The 22,512-nt window shown below is 35.3% G+C and overlaps 2 protein-coding genes across 2 annotated transcripts; one reads left to right on the forward strand and one right to left on the reverse strand.

Annotated features, from left to right (window-relative positions):
• Positions 1-1,382: 1,382 nt before the first annotated feature.
• Positions 1,383-14,572, forward strand: LOC133872479 (chromatin-remodeling ATPase INO80). Its single transcript, XM_062309988.1, has 23 exons — positions 1,383-1,759; positions 2,022-2,109; positions 2,393-2,786; positions 2,889-3,321; positions 3,562-3,762; positions 3,858-3,968; positions 4,730-5,154; positions 5,260-5,368; positions 5,530-5,610; positions 5,683-5,855; positions 6,522-6,647; positions 7,323-7,484; positions 7,585-7,642; positions 7,877-8,107; positions 8,281-8,427; positions 10,089-10,649; positions 10,757-11,017; positions 11,116-11,223; positions 11,752-11,846; positions 11,993-12,149; positions 12,465-12,662; positions 13,012-13,167; positions 13,945-14,572. Exons 1-23 carry the CDS (start codon positions 1,700-1,702, stop codon positions 14,215-14,217), a joined length of 4,608 nt encoding a protein of 1,535 aa, XP_062165972.1. The 5' UTR covers positions 1,383-1,699; the 3' UTR covers positions 14,218-14,572.
• A 1,895-nt stretch (positions 14,573-16,467) lies between these two features.
• Positions 16,468-21,530, reverse strand: LOC133872216 (S-formylglutathione hydrolase). The gene is made up of 7 exons (XM_062309664.1): positions 21,327-21,530; positions 20,122-20,239; positions 19,164-19,211; positions 18,340-18,536; positions 17,979-18,077; positions 17,833-17,898; positions 16,468-16,872 (listed from the first exon to the last, which is right to left on the reverse strand). Exons 1-7 carry the CDS (start codon positions 21,471-21,473, stop codon positions 16,690-16,692), a joined length of 858 nt encoding a protein of 285 aa, XP_062165648.1. The 5' UTR covers positions 21,474-21,530; the 3' UTR covers positions 16,468-16,689.
• Between the last annotated feature and the right edge of the window lie 982 nt (positions 21,531-22,512).

Genomic DNA, 22,512 nt, shown 5'->3' on the forward strand with positions numbered 1-22,512 from the left:
CAGACTAAGTTAAACAGGTCGACCCGTTTATGACCAAAACCTGTTTAAGGTAGACCCAAACCCGCTAATTTCGTGTCGTGTTCGTGTCGGGTTATCGGATCGTGTCAAAATTGCCAGCCCTAGTTTGTATTGCCTTCTTACTCCTCTCCCCATTCTTCACAAGCATTAATGCCTTCCAAATAAAGCTTTTGTCATTCGGTCTTGCAACTAAAAGTTCAAGATGTATAGAACGCTGGTGGATTTGTACAAACATTCCATAAAAGTGATTTCAAGATGTTTTTGGAAGGGTTCACAGTGACGTTTGGGATATCGAGAACTAGTGTATAGTGTTAAATCACAATTTATTTAAAAAATTTAAGTTAAATTTAAGCATTTAGTTAATACTTTAATACTCTCCCTCACGTATGGGCTCAGATTTCCTTTTAATAGATGAGGCACAACACGTAGAATATTTAATTGAAATGGAAAGTAAATGACGGAATTAAGGTTCGAAATCAGGATCTTTGACTTTGATACCATATTAAATAACTTTTTATCCCAAAAGCTTAAGTTGATAGAAAGAAATAAATTTAATCATTTAGTCAATATTTTTATAGAAAGTTCATAGATTTTTAGTCCATTTTGGTTTTACCATTTTGTAAATTAGAAGTGTATTTTTAAATAAAATCGCAAAAAATATGTATTACATATTATATAGCTCGTTTACAACATTTGACATGTGTCATCATTTGGTTAGAGAAAAAAATTATAAGTATTTAACACCTTCTAACGTCCTCTAATTATATGGTAATACTCATCAATTGTTAAAAAAAAAAAAAACTTATAAAAGAATTATATGTCTACTATTTTCCAATCTACTAAGTAGAATACTTAAGAATTTTAAAAAAATATTAGATGTACAACTATTTTACAACATGTTAACGCGTATCACTATGTAATTAAAATGTGTTAATTGTTTTTAGTAACCGACGTCGCTTTAAGTAAACATTTTAACACGTCAATTGTTGGGTCTTAATTCGTGGCACCTGAGTCGGGTTTAAAACAATCTTAGTTAATGAGCTATAAGCCCGGCCCAAGGAATTTTTTGCCCGTATGAGGGCCCATGGGTTGTCGGAAATCCGGTGATCAATAAGTATCTTCTCCTTTAAAGTTCCTTCAAAATCTACTGAAACAACAGCCATCCAAAATGATCAGCCTGGTCAATCTGCCACGTGTAAGGCAAAAGCCAATCCTGAGGAAGAACACCCGCCGACACACTTATCAAAGCCCTCCCGCTCCATCCCGAGCCTTTACGGATCCTCGTTTACCGCTTTTACTCCGGAGACAGAACACCGAACACTCTTTTCGAACACCGCTTCGTGGCTGGCCAACAGAGTTGAAAAAAAAAGTGAAATAGAATTTAAAAAGAAAAGGAAAAAAGAAAAAGAAAATTAGAAACCTCAAAGCAGCGCAAGTTAGCAAATGACACCCATCCGGCGCACGTTAGCGACGCCCAATGCTTCCTACATCGCCTGTGACTACTCTTCCCCACCTTATTCTACGCACCCCCGCAGTCTGTTGCTTTCGTTCCAGGACTCGTCCAGGGTTAGGGCTTGTTATTCTCTTTCTCTCTATTCTGGGCATTTATTCTCCATGCTCTTCGGAGAGCTAGGGCTTCGTCTCCTAGGGTTAGCTTCGGAGCCTATTCGCGCCAAAGCACATGGACAGCAGGAGGCAATCCAAGGACTCGCTCTCCTACTCCAATCTCTTCAATCTTGAGGTTTGTCATATGGGTTTTCGCTCTTCGCAAATGGGTTTTCTTTGTTTTCTTAAATTATTGCCTCCTTTGTTCTTGTTGAATTTGATTTATTTGTGGAGAATTTAGGTTATTTTTATCAATCTTGCGTTGCCTTTTGCGCTTTTTTTTGTGTCTCATTGTTGAAAATTTTATTTGGTTACTTAACTTGAGATGCTTCTTTACATTGAGTATTTTATTGTGTTTTTAATATTTTGTTTTTCTTTTTGTTGGTTTTGTATTGTAGTCTTTGATGAACTTTCAACTTCCACAACAAGGTGATGATTTTGATTATTATGGGAATAGTAGTCAGGATGAGAGCAGAGGTAGCCAAGGTAGGCTTTGTTCTTAACTTTTGGACTTGAAATCACAATGACCCGTTTGGATTTGATGCTAGTCATTTTGATGCTTGTCATTGCAATTTAATTGTGAAGATTATGCTCTCTCTCTCTCTCTCTCTATATATATATATATATATATATTTTATTTTTTATTTTTTTTATATATATATAGTTAGATATAGAAACTCAGCTTAAGGGTGACTTGGAATAGTGGGTTATGAATTTATGTATGTATGAATGCTCTGTGCTTTTGTGTTTTGGTTGGTTATACAAACAGGTGGAGCGGTTGGGAAACATGGTAATGGGACTATGCGTGAAAGGGAACTGAGTTTGTTAAAGAAAAGGAGGCAGTCTGAAAACAGTGACGACGAGGACGAGGACAGTTATAACGGGAGACGCATTACTGAGGAGAGGTATCGATCAATGCTTGGAGAACACATACAAAAGTATAAGAGGAGGCTCAAGGATTCCTCAGCAACTCCTGCACCAACCAGGATGGGGATTCCAGTTCCAAAGAGTAATTTGAGTTTGAAAGCTAGGAAACTGGGGAATGAGCACCAAGGAGGATTTCAGGAAGTGGAAACCATGCCCGACTGGTTCAATGATAGTAATCCTCAAAAACAAGGGATGCATCGTGAAGCAGATTTTGCACCACTCAATGGCAGTGAAAGGTTTTGTCATCTTCTCTGGTTTTTCACAAGCTTCTTGTTTTTTTGAAACATCCACTACTTTTTTGTTTGAGTGATATATTTTCATTTATATACTCTTTGCAGAACAACATATGAACCCGCTTTTTTAGATATTGGGGATGGTATCACATATAAGATTCCTCCAACTTATGATAAGCTAGCAGCAGCACTGAACTTGCCAAGCTTCTCAGATATTGAGGTGGAGGAATTTTACTTAAAGGGTACATTGGATTTGGGGTCCCTAGCGGCAATGATGGCAAGTAATAAAAGGTTTGGTCCTAGAAGCCGGGCAGGAATGGGAGAGCCTCAGCCCCAGTGGGAATCGCTTCATGCGAGATTGAAGGCCTTGTCAGCATCTAAATCACCCCAGATGTTCGGTCTAAAAATATCTGATATTGGGTTGAATTCCTCCATCCCAGAGGGGGCAGCTGGAAACATAAAGCGATCTATTTTGTCTGAGGGTGGTGTTTTGCAGGTTTACTATGTGAAGGTTTTGGAGAAAGGAGACACATATGAGGTTCATATTTTACTTGTGATTGTTCAATGAAATATGTTGTTTTTTGGTACAAAAAGAGTGGGGATGGGGTGGGAGAGGGATTACAATAGGTTCTTTTTATTTTTCGTGTACACTAGATTTTCTCCTTCTAATAAATTTTCATTCATTCATTCATCAAAAAAACATTAGGTTCTTTTTATTTTCTACATTGAAAAACTTATGGTATCTTTTCATTCAGCTTTGGTTTTTTCTTTGTTGCAGATCATTGAACGGGCTCTACCCAAGAAACCAAAGATAAAAAAAGACCCTTCTGTGATTGAGGAGGAGGAAAAGGAGAAGATTGGAAAAATTTGGGTAAACATTGTAAGAAGAGACATACCAAAGCATCATAGAGTTTTTACAGCCTTTCATCGAAAGCAACTAATTGATGCCAAGCGGTTCTCAGAGAACTGTCAAAGAGAGGCAAGTCCACAAACTTGAGCAGTGGTTGATTTCCTTCATTCAACCTTTCTTGTTTTATATCCTGAAGCTATGGTGTCAGCTGCTTCTTTTATCAGGTGAAAATGAAGGTGAGTAGATCACTTAAATTGATGAGGGGTGCTGCAATCCGCACAAGGAAATTAGCTAGAGACATGCTGCTATATTGGAAGCGAGTGGATAAAGAGATGGTATCTTTCAATTTTTTCCCTTTATATTAACTAGACTAAAGAAGATAATACCTGTCAGAGAAGTAATTTTATCTGTGACTCAATGGAGGCACAGGGTAGCATTATTCCCCACATGCACAAACACAGAAACACATGCTCACTCTCTCTCTCTCATGTATAATTATGTCTTGAGAATTTTATGACTTGTATGCAAGCTTGAACCCCAAAATATATGCTTGTTCATCTGATAGGCCTTAGGTTTTTCATCTTCGATAATGGTACATGTCCTGAATCTGTCATTTAGACAAAATTACACCCTAGGTACTGTAATTATGCTGCCAAAGCATAACTTTGTAGACTAGATTTGCCAATATCTCAGACCATTTATAGGTCATCTTATCTTAACCATTAAGCTGGAGTGGCATCTCAATAGTCCTTGACTAAAAAAAAGAAGAAATAGGTTGACGGTTGGGAATAGAAATCCTTAGATGTCTTCTAGGTAGGTCATTTAGATATATCTGATACTTAACAGACTAGTCTGGTATTGTGGCACTGCATTCTAGTAAATTTTTATGACTGAAAATAACTTTTTTCATCGCCTATTGTCTATCGACCAAGTGGCATCTCCTAACCACAAATAAGGGGTGGAGTTGCTTATGATGTTTGAGTTTTATTATCTATCAAATAAAGGGAAAAATAAGAATAACTCTTTCATGACGTGAAAATTATCGTGTTTGTGTGATTTTAATTTTAAATTGATACTTATTACTCTTTGTTTGCAGGCAGAAATAAGAAAAAGAGAGGAGAGAGAAGCTGCTGAAGCTTTGAGGCGTGAACAGGAGCTTCGGGAAGCAAAGAGACAACAGCAGAGGCTCAATTTTCTTATACAACAAACAGAACTTTACAGTCATTTTATGCAAAACAAGTCAAATTCACAGCCCTCTGAAGCTTTGCCTGTCGGAGATGAAAAATTAAATGATCAAGAAGTGCTTCTGAGCTCTTCAGATGCTGAGCCTGATGAGGAAGAAGATCCTGAGGAGGCTGAATTGAAGAAGGAGGCCTTGAGAGCTGCTCAAGATGCAGTTTCTAAGCAGAAAAAGTTAACAAGTGCATTTGATAGTGAATGTTTGAGGCTGCGACAGGCTGCTGAATTTGAGGGCCTTCCACCTGAGGTTGCAGGAGCTAGTAACATAGATCTACATAACCCGTAAGTTTTTCCTCTCTCTCTCTCTCTCTCTCTCTCTCTCTTATTAAGCAGTTGGGGACTGCTTTTCTTGTCAATTAACACAATTTCTATTCTTTATATTTACAGTTCCACCATGCCTGTAACATCAACAGTTCAGACACCCCGGATGTTTAAAGGTTTCCTTAAAGAGTATCAGCTAAAAGGCCTTCAGTGGCTGGTTAATTGTTACGAGCAGGTTCTTAGCCAATCCCTGGATTAATAACTCAATATCCTTCCCATGGTTCTATCTTGATTTGTTTATTTACGAGGTCCCTTAACCTTGGAAAATTGTTAATTCCGACTGTCAGGTTGTAAACAAGAGTTCATTTCTTTTGGCCTTTTTTTTTTTTTTCACAGGGTTTAAATGGCATACTTGCTGATGAGATGGGCCTTGGAAAGACCATCCAGGCCATGGCATTTTTGGGTCATTTGGCTGAAGTAAGTATTCAGCTTGGTGTTTTGTACTTGCAGATTTTCTTTATGGTAACTTTGGTTGCTTATCTCATTCAGGAGAAAAATATATGGGGTCCTTTTTTGGTTGTTGCACCTGCTTCTGTATTGAACAACTGGAATGATGAAGTTAATCGTTTCTGCCCTGACTTGAAAACTCTTCCATATTGGGGTGGGCTTCAAGATCGAACCATACTTAGAAAAAGGATCAAACCCAAGGATCTGTACCGCAGGTAGATGTTCCTTTTCACAGCTGTTCTTTTTATTTTCCCACGATCAGATGACAATGATATACTGGTCATTGGAGGCATTTTAGCCCTTTAGATGGTGCCATGTTTCAATTAATTTTATATTTTTGTGGAGAAATGTGTTAAAATAGATCTTGGAGATATGCACACTGGATTCTTTGTTTCTGACATGAGTAAGCTTACAAGGAAAATTTAGGTAACATGGGTGTTGATATGGAAAATGGTGTCCAACATTAGTATTAGTTGATATGTCTGGTATGTTTGAGAAAGCAAATATTATGAAAGTAAGCGTCTTCTAAATTATCTGCCTTTCCAAATGTTTCAGTTGGACTGTTAACAACTGGTGAATAAAAACAATTTGTTTAAGCACATAGTTTAACAACTAAAAATATGCATGTTTTTAACATACCTCATGCCATCTTCAAAAGCCACATCAATACATTAGAGGTAAACAGATGGTAAGTCTTCAAGAGTATACGGACTGTTCGTTTTGCCTTGAATCAGCTCGTAATGCTCCTTATACAAAGATTTGGGCAGTCAAAAACTTATTTTGCCTTTGTTTAATTTTTCAAATAATTCATTAACCTGAACATTTGATCAATGAAGTGCCCTATATTGTCTATCTTAATATGAGCTTCTTTTTCTTGTTAGGGAAGCTGGATTTCACATTCTCATTACCAGCTACCAGCTGCTAGTGTCTGATGAGAAGTATTTTCGGCGTGTGAAATGGCAATACATGGTGTTAGATGAAGCCCAGGCAATTAAAAGTTCGAACAGGTTCTAACATAATCTTTGTTGTTGTAGTGGCTTGAGTTTGTTAGATATTTTTATTAGTTGTTTTGTAGTTTCTCACATCCCACTGAAGAATCAACCATGGGGAGTTACTTCAGTTTGCTTGTCCTTGTGTGTAATAAAATTGACATGTAATGGGGAGAAAGTAGTACCATTTTTCATAAAACCTGAAACAACCAATAAATTACTGAAATGGGTCCGAGGTTTACCTGACAATGGTGGGTACACGAAGTGGCCTTGCCTTGGAGGGGTTCCTCGTCATAAAAAAAAAAAAAAAAAAAATTACTGAAATGATCTATTCATTGCTTTTGAAATATGTAGTTGCATAAACTAGTTCCCTCTTGCGCACCTGATCTTTTGTTTCACCAACCACACTTTTTTTTTTTTTTTTTTAATAAGTAAACGTAATCTATTAAAAAGCGCAGCAGGCGCAACCCAAGTACACCAACCACACTTTTATTTGTTTTGATAAATTGATATCTGTTGGTTTTTGTTTCTTTCTTTTCTTATTAGTTCCATGGTTTTAATGATGATGATGATGATACTAAAAAATTTCTTTTATAAGAATATTGTTGTTTTTATATTATCATCATACTGTTGTTGTTGGAGTTCTAATCCTTTATATTCTCATCTTATCTCATTGGATACTTGATTTGACAGTATAAGATGGAAGACACTGCTCAGCTTCAATTGTCGGAACCGCTTGCTGCTGACTGGTACACCTATCCAGAATAATATGGCAGAGTTGTGGGCCCTTTTACATTTCATTATGCCGACCTTATTTGACAGCCATGAACAGTTCAATGAGTGGTTTTCAAAAGGGTAAGTATTTGTTTATGCAAATAAGTTCATTTCAGTAAATTTTGCTGCAGGTTAGAGACTTAGAATGTTTTCCCATTAATGATCCTTTATTGCATATCAGAATTGAGAGCCACGCAGAGCATGGGGGTACTTTGAACGAGCACCAGCTTAACAGATTGGTGAGTTATCCTCTTCCAGTGCTTGAGAATAATCAATAAAATTTGTGTTCTGGTGGCCATATACCATCTTTGGCATATATGTATACTATTTAAAATAACTATGATAATTCTTAGCTCTTTTAATGCCATGATCTTTGCTGCCTTCAGTTTTGACCTCTTATATGAAATTAATTGTTTTGAACATTTTCAATAGATCTTTCTGACTAAATTTTTGGTTGCTTTCCCCCCTTGCAGCATTCAATTTTAAAACCTTTTATGCTGCGAAGAGTTAAATCAGATGTGATTTCTGAGCTGACCAGTAAAACTGAGGTTACAGTGCATTGCAAGTTGAGTTCTCGACAACAAGCCTTTTATCAGGCTATTAAGAACAAGATATCTCTTGCTGAGTTGTTTGACAGCAATCGTGGGCATCTTAATGAGAAGAAAATTCTGAATTTAATGAATATTGTCATTCAGCTGAGAAAGGTATGTTGTCAATTCTATTGGAGTTTTCTTTTGTTCCACTACATTTGAAAAGTATGATTTTGATACTTTTGTGGTTCAAGAAATATAGATCTTCGTGAGTTTTGTGTCTGCAATATGAAATGTTTCTTTACTAGCAATTGCCTGTAACATGTTTTACATTTGTGTAATGGTAGGTGTGTAATCATCCAGAGTTGTTTGAGAGGAATGAGGGAAGCACATACCTCCACTTTGGGGATGTCCCAAATTCTCTTCTGCCTGCTCCCTTTGGGGAATTGGAGGACGTACACTATGCAGGAGGTCACAATCCTATAATATATAAGGTACTTTCTTAAACTTTTTTTTTTTTTTTGGTACTTATCAAAAAAACTTTCTTAAACCTTTTTCTACCCCTGAAATTAAATATTTCTTCATATATGTACTACCAGAACTGTAAGCATTGCTGTAATTAGAAATGTCATCCTTACTAAATAATTAATTTTTTTGGCTTCTCTTGTGGTTTTAAAGTGAGAAAGTTGCTTTGCTTTTCTTCTTAACACGTCCATTTTACCATATTTCAACCATTTCCTTTCTCTCTCCCTAAATTTCAAGCACCCTATTTCTTTATGAGTAAGAAGCAAATACAAAACTAGCTGTTTGATTATATGTGCATTGTTTGTGTAGCATCCTAGTGTGCAGATTTAATATCACAAAGAAGCATATAACATATTGCACAGAGTTCTTTTTTTTTTTTTTTTTTTTTTTTATCTCACTTAGTTGAATGCTTTGTCTACTTTTGTGCCCATATTACCTGCTGTGTCTGGTTGTCCCAATTGGTGAAACCTATAGTAGTAATACCTATATGCTGCTTAAACAAGTTAATGGGCCATAGTATTGAGAGCCTAGACCATAGGCATAGACACCTAAAAAAGGAAAGCGTCCTAATTAGACATGTTCTAATTGTTCACTATTTTAGGATCTATGATATTATGCATGAGTTTAGAAATTAAAATGCAGCAATTGCATGATTGTGGGGCCATCTTACACAAGGAATCTATAAAGATTTTGATCGTCTAGGAACACAGATAAAGAGCTTGATGCTTCATTGGTGTTCGTTTATAGATGGGGAAAGTGAGTCCAGTTGGTAGGGATGAGTTTCAATTGATTTGTATATATGAGACGGATCATAAAACATTGGTTCTGAAATCTCCAATTGCAAGTTTCTCAGGCCATGTACTGAAATTTACATAATATCCAACAATGATGGTTTAAAGGAAGATATGGAATCAATCTGTTATCTTTAGTTTAATTTAACTTTTTACCTGGCAAATTATTAGGTGAGCATCGCAAGACTTAGTTGTTGGGTCCTAACCCACTGTCTTCCAGCCAGATTTGTACTTAAGTGTGGTTTATGGGGTTAAATTCTTTCTGCAATTAGCGATTGGCTCTTATAAGGCCAAGGATGGTTTTTGAGCAATGAAGTCGAAAATTGACATAGATATTTAGGGGTGGCGCAGTTTCCATTCAATAATGCGATTTTATAAAAATTTTAAATAAGGAATGCAGAAGGTGTGACTAATTTTTGTTAGGATCCTATGCATTTTTAAGCCATGTATACAGTGATTGTTTATAATACAGTTTACTCTTGATGTGCTTATTATTTTGTGGTAACACTGTTCTTAGCAATCGCGTGTGTTTGAATAATTAGACATTTTTGTACATGTTTGATGTGACCAATTATCTAGTGGTACTAGCAAATGCTATATGGGTTGTAAATAATAATGCACAAAGCACATGCATTGTGTGTGCACCTTGGCTTTGCTTTTAATAGATCTGGCCTTTCATTCAGAATTAATTGTGATGAGGATGAGCAGGGCTTAAATTTTGGGAAAATGTGTGCGTACGTGTGAATGCACACTGGGTCTTAATTTGTCTGCTTTAGTTTTTCAGTAATTGAGTGACTTCAGCTCATTCTGTTATGTTCTAATTTTCCCCTATCTTCCAGATACCAAAACTAATTCATCAAGAAATTGTCCATAGTTCTGAAACTCTTTGCTCAGCAGTTGGACGTGGTGTCTGCAGAGAATCTTATCAGAAACACTTCAATATGTTCTCCCCAGAAAATGTTTATCGATCTATATTCCTGCAAGAGGATAATTCAGATGGATTATCTGTGGGAAGTAGAACTTTTGGTTTTACACGTTTGATGGATCTATCCCCATCAGAGGTTACATTTCTGGCTGCTGGTTCTTTTATGGAGCGACTGCTGTTTTCTGTACCGAGATGGGACCGACAATTCCTGGATGGAATTTTAGACTCACTCATGGAAGCCATGGATGATGACACTGAATGCAGTTACCTTGAGAGGGGGAAAGTAAGAGCTGTTACGCGGATGTTACTGATGCCATCAAGATCTGAGACTAACTTACTTCGAAGCAAATGTGCAACGGGGCCTGGAGATGCTCCATTTGAGGCTTTAGTTGTCCCTCATCAGGACAGGATTCTATCCAATATTAGGCTTCTTCACTCAGCATACAAATTTATCCCACGAATTAGAGCTCCTCCTGTATGTTTTCCATTTACTGATTTATCAATACTTTTCTAAAAGAATAAATAAATTGTCATTTATCCTTGCCAAAACTTTATCATCTCCAATTTTTATCTTCTCTATAGATTGGTGCCCGCTGCTCAGATAGAAACTTCACTTACAAAATGACTGAAGAACTACATGACCCCTGGCTAAAGAGGTTGTTTATTGGGTTTGCACGCACGTCTGAATGTAATGGACCCAGAAAGCCACATCGTCCTCCTCATCATTTAATTCAAGAGATTGATTCTGAACTACCAGCTTCACAGCCTGCTCTTCACTTGACATACAAGATTTTTGGGTCTTCTCCGCCAATGCAAAGCTTTGACCCAGCGAAGTTGCTCACAGTAAGTTATTTATTTCCTTTTGTCCTTTTTATTCTTCAGAAACCATATTGGTTTCTTTCTTCTTAAGCTTATGTTTTAACTTTGTGATGTCTAACTAGGACTCTGGAAAGCTTCAAACACTTGATATATTATTGAAACGTTTGCGGCCAGAAAATCACCGTGTTCTCTTGTTTGCCCAAATGACGAAGATGCTGAATATTCTGGAGGTATTTTTAATTTTTATATTTTTGAACCTTCTTGTGCCATTAACATGGAGCTATCCAAGTTCAGTTGAATCAGTACTTTTTGATCAATCTTAACACCATGAGTTTTAGATTTTGTCGCAATCATAGTACTGGCAGGTCCTAATACAAATTGGTTGGTGATATGGATGAGTCTTTGCATGTGTTGTGGTGCACACTTTAGATGTGATACAAAGATGAAATAATTCAATTTAATTTTTTTTTTGTTGATAAATGATATAATTCAATGGTGCCATATGCTAGTGGGAGCCTGGGTTTGAGTTCCCTTAGTTTGCTATTGGTTGGTTGAAAGAAATAATCTTTATAGAGGCCCTTAATTGAGAAACAAAATTCAAATCAGTCTCAAGTCAATGAGTTGATTTTGCAAGCTAAGTGACAGATTGGAAATTTTACTGCAATAGCACTGTACTAATTCATTTGTCATTTCTAATGGCTTAGCCACTTTATCTGGTTAATTGTTTTGCTGTTCACAACTCTTTCATACACGTGCAGGATTACATGAACTATAGGAAATATAAATATCTTAGACTTGATGGATCCTCCACTATAACTGATCGGCGAGACATGGTCAGAGACTTCCAGCATCGGTAGGAGTTCATAGACATGCAGTGATTTTTTGAACAGAATTTTACAATTGAAGTACACTTTTTGTTTTCCTTGTTTCTTACCCTCTATGATAAACATGTGAATTGTAAAGAGTCAGTTACCAAGATTTATGTTTTCGTTATTGCAGGAGTGATATTTTTGTGTTTTTGTTGAGTACAAGAGCTGGTGGGCTGGGAATTAACTTGACAGCTGCTGATACTGTCATATTTTATGAAAGCGATTGGAATCCAACTTTGGATTTACAAGCAATGGATAGAGCTCACCGCTTGGGTCAGACAAAAGATGTTAGTTTCTTTTATCACTTCAAGTCTGATTTTTTATTTTTGGAAGGCTACAGGCATTTTGGTGGTTTGAGAGTCTCCAAGGAAATCCTTTTTTTTCTTGGCTCTCCGGAGATATCTTGCTTTCTTATGTGGCATCTCTATCTAACTCTCTCTCCCTCTCTCTCTCTCTCTCTACACACACTCACAGACACCCCACACGGCCACACCTACTAGAACATGCAAGCCTTTTGATTTTGTAAAATATTTAGGTTTCTCTAAATTGAAGTTTTTTTGGATTCTTCAATTTTAACTGCAATGCTTTGTTCCATGGTGTAGGTTACTGTCTACCGACTTATTTGTAAAGAGACAGTTGAAGAGAAGATTCTTCAGAGAGCAAGTCAGAAAAGTACTGTGCAGCAGCTTGTTATGACGGGTGGTCATGTTCAGGGTGATCTCTTGGCCCCTGAAGATGTTGTGTCTTTACTTCTGGATGATGCCCAGTTGGAGCAGAAATTGAGAGAAATTCCATCACAGGTCAGGTTATCTATCCATTGTTTCAAAGTGAAGTTCAATTTCCAAGAGATTAACTTCTTTCTTGATTTTTTTTATTACAAGCTCACTCTCTTCCTCAACACTCCCCCCCCCCCCCCCCCCCCCCAAAAAAAAGAAAAAAGTAAATAAAGAACATTATTTTGATTTTCCCTGAGAATTGGCTATTCTGAAAATATTTTTCGGAAAATAGTTTCCAATATATGTTAGAAGACATGTTTTCACATTCTTCTGTTTCCTGACTCTTAGAATAGAAGATTGATTCTGGAGAACAAAATCAAACTGGTACTTAAACTGTTTTCAGTACTTTCTAATTATCAATTTGTTCTACCAGGCTAAGGATAGACAAAAGAAAAGACAATCGACAAAGGGTATACGGGTAGATGCAGAAGGCGATGCATCTTTGGAAGATCTAACAAACGCTGGATCTCAGGGTACAGGAAATGAGCCGCCTGCTGATCTGGAGAAAGCAAAATCTAGTAGCAAAAAGGTACTGAATTTCTTTGGGAGTTATTGTTGCTGAAAATGGGATCTTGATATTTTTTACTAGTTTCATGATAAGAAACCTTTTGGAAGCAGTTTGAAATTCTGAGGATCTACATATTTTGCTACTAGAAAGATCCCATGTAAGTTTCCGGGCAGAATTGTACCAGTGAAGGATAACACTCGTCAACATTGTAGTTTGGATTTTTAAAGTGAACCCAGTTTTTTTTAGTAAGTAATTGGAGTTCATTTCAAACCAAAGGGCGTACCTAAGTACACAAGAAGTACAAGTACACCAAATACATTTTTAACTAACTAGTATTACTTATTCTTATGCTATCTACAATCAAAATATAAGGAATCAAAGTTAGTAGAGATCTTTGTGTACCGGAGTGGTTTGCGAATGCCTGTATTGTTTCCCGTGTTGTGGGTTTGACAATAAGAAAAAGTTCCTGCATTCAATTCTTAACCCTTACAACATTCCATCAAACCTTATTGAAGGAACAAAAATGAGATATAGCCAGGTATGGGCAGTCTCATAGTATCTGTTCCACAAATTGATGATAAATAAAGATTTGCAGGTCTGACTCACCCCACATGTAGGAAGATTATGCACCTAGGTCATTAATATTAATCTCATGAGTTGCATTATGAACTTCAGTTCCTCAGATTATTCTTGATTCATTTTGACACCTTGGGGTATACTTAAGGCAAGTTTTTTTTTTTTTTTTTTTCCTCTAGACTTGGTGCTTTTCAGTTTTGTTTATGATAACGTTATGTGCAGAGGAAGGCTGCTCCTGACAAACAGGCTCCCCCAAAGCAAAGGAATCCTCAAAAGATGGCTTCACCGATGGACTACGAGTTGGACGATTCCCTTCAAAATTCTGATTCACAAGCACAAAGGCCGAAGAGGCCAAAGAGGCCAACGAAGAGTGTAAATGAAAATCTTGAACCGGCATATACCGGCACCCTCGCAGCTTCTCCGGAGCAGGCACATTATCTTCCTCTGACTGAGTTAGGCTCTGCTGGTTTTGGAGCAGAAGCACTTGATAGTTGAATAAAAGTATACAAGATTTACAGTGATTGATCAAGCTGTGGGGCTGTTAGATGGATATAATTGCAATCCAGCAATGAGGATTCTTTTTTCCTGGCCCTGTTATGGCTGCCAGACAATCGGAAAGCAAGTGGAGCCACACGATAGTTTGTATATATTGTACGGAATTAGTTTCTAGATCTACTGCCTGTCCTCAAGAGGATTTGGGTATGTACTGTACAGATGAGCTCTCTCTCTCACACTCACATTATTTTGGCTGCAGCAGCTATATATTCTTGATTTTGTAGTCGGCCCCATTACAAAATGTTGTAGATTGGTAACTTGTTTTGATGACCGAAATCTCATTGCCTTCTCTCTCTCTCTCTCTCTCTCTCTCTCTCTCTCTTCCTAACTGGGACCATATGTCATTACTGATGGGCCAATTCCTAAATTCAGTAAATTGTATGTAAAGGGGATACAGGACATGAGCTTTCCCATATGCCCTTATGTATTGTACTTGCTTCGTCTCTTTTCTTTATCGTCTCTTTTTAATAAAGGTAATAACATATTAAGTTGAGATTAAGCCTGATTTGTTTCAGCGTAAAATATTTTTAGTTAAAGACATTTTTTGGCTTTTAGGTCGTACGAAAAATTATCAAATATTTTTTATATTTTTGTTTAATCATATTAACTTATAAATATCAACTTTTATTCAAAACATGATAATATTAATATAAAACAACTAAAAAAATAAATCTAAAAATTATGTATAATTAAAATGCACACATTGACTAATAATGAAGATATATTTTCATGTAATACGAGGAGTTGCGAAAAAGAGAGACGGTGAAGAAGAGTTGCGGATGAAAAGAGTGAGAATAGAGGGCATTTAGATGTAGGATTGATATTTAGTGTAATTGTTTGCAAGACAATTATGAGAGGACTCTTTGTGAGGCTCACTTGCCTGAGTAGATAGATGTTCAAGCATTTCAAGACTTAGTTGGGCAGGTAAGTTCTATAAAAACTCATCTCACAATTGCCTACACGAGAGTGTGGGAGAGCGTCATAAAATAATTTACGTAGATGAGAAGCGTAAACTATTTTACGTATTGTGAATATTATTTTTCTTTGTTAACTGAAAACATTTTACATTGCGTCAACATACAAATAAATAAATAAATAAAAAAGATAAAAAAACTCTTTTTACACTTTTTTTTTCCCTAATTCATAGAGGGGAAGGGAAAATATTTATGCTGAAACAAATGGGGCTAATGTTTCATAGAATTAACACAAGAAAAAAATATAGGTTTTTTTTTTTTTTTTAACATGTTCACACAAGAGGAAAGTGATTTGAACTAGTGACATTCGCTTCATGAGACGTGATTTTCAGTCAATTAAGCTACCATTTGGGGACTAAAAGACAAACTTATTGAATTACGCTCTCTCCGGCAAGATAAGAGTAGTCTATAGGTTTTGTTACTATAATAAAAGGAAGATCTCCATATAAAAATTTAAAATTAAAAAAAGAAAAAAGAAATAAAAAAAAAATCTCCACGCTTCAGTTTAACACAATTTCATCTCCACAATTTTATTTGTTCCCGATTCTCCAGTCGCAACAACAGTACTAAAACTCTTTTAGGAAAAACTCAAATCTTTTAGCACCCTTGTTTTCCATGAGAAATAAAAATTACAGGGCTGTGCTATTTGCCATACCCCCATTCTATTGGGTTGAAGCGGTAGTGCTTTTTTTTCCTATCACATCAACCCTTGTTTAAAAAATAATAATAATAATAATAATAAAAGACCAAAAATAAGCACTATCACATGTGGGATGTGAATGGAGATATAACAAATAGAATTTATCGAAAGTAAAATATAAGAGATGTTATTTAGCATACCTCATCCCACTGAGTTAATGTAATAGTGCCCAATTAGCTCTTTTTAAAACAAGGGCTAACATGACAAAACTGATTGAGCACTGCTGCATCAATCCAGTCTATTAAACTGACATGTCTAAAATGCATGTGATTGTTTAATAGATTGGATATGAGAAAATTTCTTCAACCTAATTTGGAAAAAATCTTTGTCCTAGACTCCAATAATAAATTGTACGGGGTTGAATCCCTTTCTCTGGATATTGATCATTTCGCCATAAGTATTATTTTTAAGGCAGTCACTCCAAGTCTAGCACACAAGTAGACATCTTTTTTTTTTAATATATAATTAAGAGTAATATCATTAAAAAACGCAAAGCGCAATCAAGTACACAGAGAATATATAAGATACACGGCCAAGAAGAAGAAGAAAACAATACAAGGAAAACATTAAAACTAAGCACACAAGTAGACATCTTTAACTGCCAGCATGTTTAGTATTGTATGCATTCTGAACATAATATTCACACGGGAAAACCAAAATTATTTAAACAAAAGCACAAGTGGCCTATAGTTTACGATGGCAATTTCTAGGGTTTTAGATTCTCGAAAAGCATAACCTTCATGGAAGGTTAAGAGCTTGAGCATGGTGGCGGATGTGATCATCAATGAAGGTGGCAATAAAATAGTAAGAGTGATCATAACCAGGCTGCAATCTCAGAAGGAGTGGAACATTAGCATTTTTGCATGCCTCTTCGAACTTGTGGGGCAGCAGCTGGTCATGCAAAAATTTATCATCCACCCCCTGTACAAATTTGGCAGTAAATTAGAAGAGGACAAAGGACAAACTTGGAGCATCGAATTCCTAAAGAACTTCAATGAGATCCTAACTTGTCGATGGTCCATTTCTAAATTTCTTACATAATTTTAAAATCCCTTCCTTGTAGGTAGCAATCTTTTTTACAAATTACAAATGAAAAAAGACAAAAATAAAAATAAAAATAAAAATTACTCTAATCTTTTTCTAAGACACTTTACAATCTTTATTTTTTAGGAACCAAGAGCTTCATCCCATTATAGTTCAAATCTGGAATTTCCCCACATCTCGGGTCTGCTGAATAGTAGGCAAATTTAAAACTACACTTCCATTGACCAAAGAAATCTCAAGCCATAAAGTTATAAAAATCAAACCCTCCTCACCAATTCAAGATTTAGATTAGAATGTTAAGAGCATTATCGATGAGACCCATGAGACATGACAAAGAAATAGATCAATAATAATTATAGACAGCATTTATTTATCCTATAGCATAAATTGCCCAAGTGCCAGTTACCTCAAATTGTTACTTACTATTTTTTCTACGCTTAGAAATATATGGAATCAAACTCAGATGAAGTTCTTTTCATCACCCAGGCTTTAGTCAAGTCCTGAATGAGAAAACTGAAACTTACATTACATAGAAGGCACCTGCCAGAAACCATCCTCTAATTCATGAAATCAAAGTAAGCTACAATGCATAAGTGACCCACACCACACTAAAATATTGTCGCCTTAAAAGAGAAACTTTTGCTTATTATTCTCATCTAGTGATAAACATCACCTGTTGCAATCACCTAGTATTTTGATTTGTCAACTTAACATGTGAATTTATAATAATAATAATAATAATAATAAATAAAAAAAGAAGAAGAAGAAGAAGAAGAGAAGAAAGAAATAAAAAACATACATGACTGGAGAAAATAATTTAAGGATATAACCTTTTACCTGATCAATCAGAATGGTAGCAGACACATCATGAAACTTCGATATCAGGCAAGTTGCATCATATTCCTACATTTTTGTAAATTGATTTGTTATGACTAATTAAGGTTATAACTAACAGTGATTTCAGTAAATTGCTTAGAAACTACCTCCCAATCAGCTTTGTTGCCACCTAGATAATTTGTGAAAGCCTTCTGACCCCAGGCACAGTTTATAGGATTCACAATGGGTGAAAAAGCGGATACTGACTGAAAAATGAGTGGAGAAGGAAAGTTATTAAGAGCCAAAGTAATAACAGGAGTTCCTATGGTGAAAGAGAACTGCCTATGATTGTGTTAAAACACAGAAAAGATATAAATATCCCAAGAGTTCCTAAGCATTTCATAAAACATTGGATAGATTTCCATAGAAGGCAAGAGTTCAGATTTACAAAACAAATTCAGTAACTCAGGTTATTTGTTGAAATATTACACCTTCAAGTGCATAGGAAGTAAAATTTGTCATCATTACCTTATACTTGTCCAGGTTCTTAAGGTAGATTGTTAAAGCACCATGCCCACCCATGGAATGACCAGATATAGATGCCCTTGAAATATCAAGCTGTGGAAAATTTTCACTTAGAAGTTTTGGCAATTCCTTGACAACATAGTCATACATACGCCAGTTCTTCCACTTCTCTTGTGTAGCATTCAGATAAAATCCAGCACCTGTTCAAAACAAAATACATTATCAAAACCATACCAAGCTGTCCTCAAGAACATGAATGAACAATAATTATAATAACAACACCAGTAACAACAATATTGATTCCTAGAGGGATGCTAAGGCATGCATATTGTTCACAAGTATGGTACAATAAACAAAATTTCTCACATCCTTGAAGAACAATAGTTGCAGCACATTATTCAAGTATATATGCATAAAGAGAAACAAAAATAATTGCACTATTATGAACAGAAAAATTAAAAGTAGTTATACAGTGATTTGTTCTATTTATTACACATGAAAACCAAAGTATTGAGTAGTTAAAGAATAGTAGGAAACAGTACATGCCACGAAACTAGGAGCAATTAAAGCATAGTTGTCATACTATTACTTATTACAATACTTTATTAGATAGAAGATATTAAGAAACTAATCATCTCTGCTATTGCATCAAGATAGAGGACTTCCCTAATCACCAAGGCATAAGAACTATCCTGCAGTTCAAAATATGGTACTAGAAAATTGCATATTCACACTGAGCTCAAACCCATAGCACTCTGACAATTAAGATGGTAAAATAGATCAGAAGCTCTTGACAAAACAAAACTTAATGGTCCAATGTTGCATACCTACACCAAAATCCCAGCTGTCTGCCTCTCCTTCCACATTCAGGCCTCCTGTAAAGAAATTTCATTCAAGAGATAATCAGCATTTAACATCCTGGAACACAAGTTAAATATAAGGAAGTTTGGAATCATAATTCATATGTATGATGACATCTTAACAATAAGAAAGTCAGGGATGTATTGAAGACGCATATGTCAAAGAGAGTTCACCCCCTCACACAGATGACACCACCAATGGAGAGTTTCCTAATCCCAATACTCATATTCAAAGCAATCAAGTTTGAGGTAATGTTAAATAGATTCTATTTTTGGTTAGGAAACATCTGAAGCAACAAAACATTAAGTCAACCCAACTTTATTCACAAACAAAACTAATATGATATGTCCTTGGCCTCAAGTTTTGGTTTTATCATCTAGAAATATATCCTTAGGTACTGAAGTATATATTTTTTTTATCATTATCCATAGCATGCTAACGAGTTCACAAGCTTTCCCTGTTCTGCCCCAGCAAAGAAGAGAATAATGGAAGATAGAGCCTAAGGTGAGCTGGCATGATAAGCCAAAAACACAACAAAATTGAGCTATTCTGGATAAAAATGGTAACATTTTTTTTTTTTGAGCGGATAAAAATGGTAACATAATCCTGAATGTTGGTATTGCATAGCTATATTACCCAAAAAAAAAAAAAAACAGATACAATCATCTTTATAGATTCAACTCGACAGTCGTGAAATGATAAAAAAATATATCTTGTAACGATAATGTAAAACACAGTTTCACTACTTGACAAAGCATACGCTTAGCCCACTCTGGTTTTTTAAATTGGTCTTTACTTAGTTGCATGTGACTTCCATGGCATCAATCTAAACAAATACTACATTGGTATAAATTCTACTTGTGTAGTTAAACTGACATGTAAGAGTTAAAACTTCAAAATTAATGCTAGATTTGCCCGACTTACTTGGAGATGTATCAAGGGCAATCAAAGCAACACCTTCACTCGAAGCAGCACGTTGAGCTCCTGACTTGGTTATAAAGTTCTCATCTGTGCAGGTAAGGCCAGAGAGCCAGTAAAGTACCTGCTCATTGATGAAATCAAGACCTCTGAACTATGATCATCATGCATTCTAGTGCACCAAATACTACGCTAATATATTGGAGTAATAAAACTGATAAATCAGTTAATGAATATGTTTAGGTGCAGTAGTTTAGTGTTTTGAAACTCTTTTTTTAAAAAAATTATGTTATGTAACAGTGCAATGACACACCTAAAGATTGTTTGATATTTGCTGGCATGAATTTTGGCAATTGAAACTAAAGCAGGCACATTCCCCTTTTTTCCTGTGGAGCTCTCATATTTGGCATTGAAATTACAATGCAGTGATTGGAGAACTTTTTTGCTTTCTTCATCCATCTCACATAACTTTCACATTTCATTGCAAGGCATCCTACCACAATTTTAAATTTCTTGTCAAGAATAACCCTTTGAGAGATGACCGACAATGCAAACAGAATAGTGTATAAGGCGTTATCAGAGGCCAAATCACGGTTGTTCTGGATTTCGAAACTGGTTACTCTGATCGAAGATTTGGGCACACGCCCCAGTTGAATTGAGGTAAATATGATCATATCAGTTTTTTTTTTTTAACAATCTGTTTTAATTATTTATCTTTTTTCTAAATCATAAAGTCCCTAAAAGTTGGCCAGAAGTTTAGCAACTCGACTGACATTGGGTTCAGGCTGGGGAAGATATTCACTGATTAATTTTGCAACCAAAACAATAATTTCAGTTCCATAGGTCATCAATTAGCACGTAAATAAATTTAATGATATATTCCATCATCAGAAGTAAGAGAAAACCCTAGCCAAAATCTAAAAAGACGATAACCCAAGTTATATATATATATATAAAAATTGATTATCAACTAGCAATCTCTTTTTATGCAATATAATTCTCACCCAGATAAAATCGCGAACCATTTGACACGTACAATTTACTACACACAAAAATCTCATCACATAATACAATGCAACATTTGTACGAACATTAAAACCCCAGGAAATGAAGATTATATGAGACTAGCGGGAAAACCCAACTGCTGATGTTGGGTAAACAAATTTCTGTAAAGGAAAATGGAAATGGAGAAAAAGATGATCAGGACTTACAGGGAATTTGTGGGGAGGGGAAGGAGAAGGAGGGAAGTAGATATGGAAGGTCATGGAGCAGCCGAGCGTGGGGCTGAAATGCTTGTACCTCTTGTTGTACCCTCCAAACATCTTTGAGCTACTGATCTCTGTTGGTTTGGTCTCCATCTTCCTTGCAGTGGTGTCTCTCTCTCTCTCTCTGGGTATCTCAGCAAGTTTTCAGTGAGCTCTACAAAGCTTTTATAGCTCCTCCCATCATGAATTCTGAGATGGTAAAAAATATATTGCAATTTTGACAGCCAGTAAAATAGGTAAAATTGAGAGAATTTATTTTCCGCTGATTTTAATATTATATTTTATTGTATTTAATGGTATACGTAGAAATATATTATTTAAAAATAAATAAATAATGTGACAATATGTTTATTATGTAAAAATATTTACATCATTATATCTATAAAATATAATCTTTATCATAAAATAAATTATCTCAATTTTAAATAACAAAGCAAAATTAAGTCTAGACAATAAAACCACACTCTGTCACACACGCGGTAAATAATTCCTAAATCTATTTGTGGATTAGAGTGTGCGCGTAGGGCTGTTAAATGAGTTAAGCCGCTCGAGAGATCAGCTTAGCTTAATAGCTTGGCTCGTAAAAAAATTGATTCGGTCTCGATTCGATAAATAAATAAGTTATTCATGAACACAAAAATTTGCTCAAATATTAAATGATACATACTCGTATAAATTCGGCCCGATTCATATAACTTTATTTTTACAACTTTTTTTTAGTATTATTTTAATTTTATAATAAGAATATCTTAAGTAAAATGATTTTTTTTTTGTAATATAATAAATATAATTTGAATTATTGTTACAATGAGTTTAGTTTTAGAGATATGTGTGTTTGTGTATATGTATAGAAATGAGTGTGTGTGCGCATAATAAATTTATATACATACATATAACTCGAAATTTGATTATTTAAAATTCAAATTAACTTATTTAATTAACTCAAATCATAAAATTTAACAATAATTAATAGTATGTATTTATGAAAAAATAAATAAATTAACAACCATAATATTTATTTTATATAAAAAAATAAATAAGTTAATAAAGCAGTTCATGAATAAGTACAAATTTGTTCAAAAAATAAATGAGTGAAATTTAAACATTCAATATTTAATTTGACTTTGCTACG

Source organism: Alnus glutinosa, chromosome 7, assembly GCF_958979055.1.
Source record: "Alnus glutinosa chromosome 7, dhAlnGlut1.1, whole genome shotgun sequence".
In the NCBI taxonomy this organism is placed as follows: Eukaryota; Viridiplantae; Streptophyta; class Magnoliopsida; order Fagales; family Betulaceae; genus Alnus; species Alnus glutinosa.

Excerpts from the sequence above, each read along its gene's own strand:
- LOC133872479 (XM_062309988.1), top strand. The coding sequence starts at position 1,700 with ATGGACAGCAGGAGGCAATCCAAGGACTCGCTCTCCTACTCCAATCTC. Across the intron at positions 3,763-3,857 it reads CAGAGAACTGTCAAAGAGAG|GTGAAAATGAAGGTGAGTAG; the intron begins GCAAGTCCACAA and ends TTCTTTTATCAG. Across the intron at positions 11,224-11,751 it reads AGATGCTGAATATTCTGGAG|GATTACATGAACTATAGGAA; the intron begins GTATTTTTAATT and ends ATACACGTGCAG.
- LOC133872216 (XM_062309664.1), bottom strand. The coding sequence starts at position 21,473 with ATGGAGACCAAACCAACAGAGATCAGTAGCTCAAAGATGTTTGGAGGG. Across the intron at positions 20,240-21,326 it reads CCCCTCCCCACAAATTCCCT|GTACTTTACTGGCTCTCTGG; the intron begins GTAAGTCCTGAT and ends ATCAATGAGCAG. Across the intron at positions 16,873-17,832 it reads CTACCATTCTGATTGATCAG|GGGGTGGATGATAAATTTTT; the intron begins GTAAAAGGTTAT and ends AAATTTGTACAG.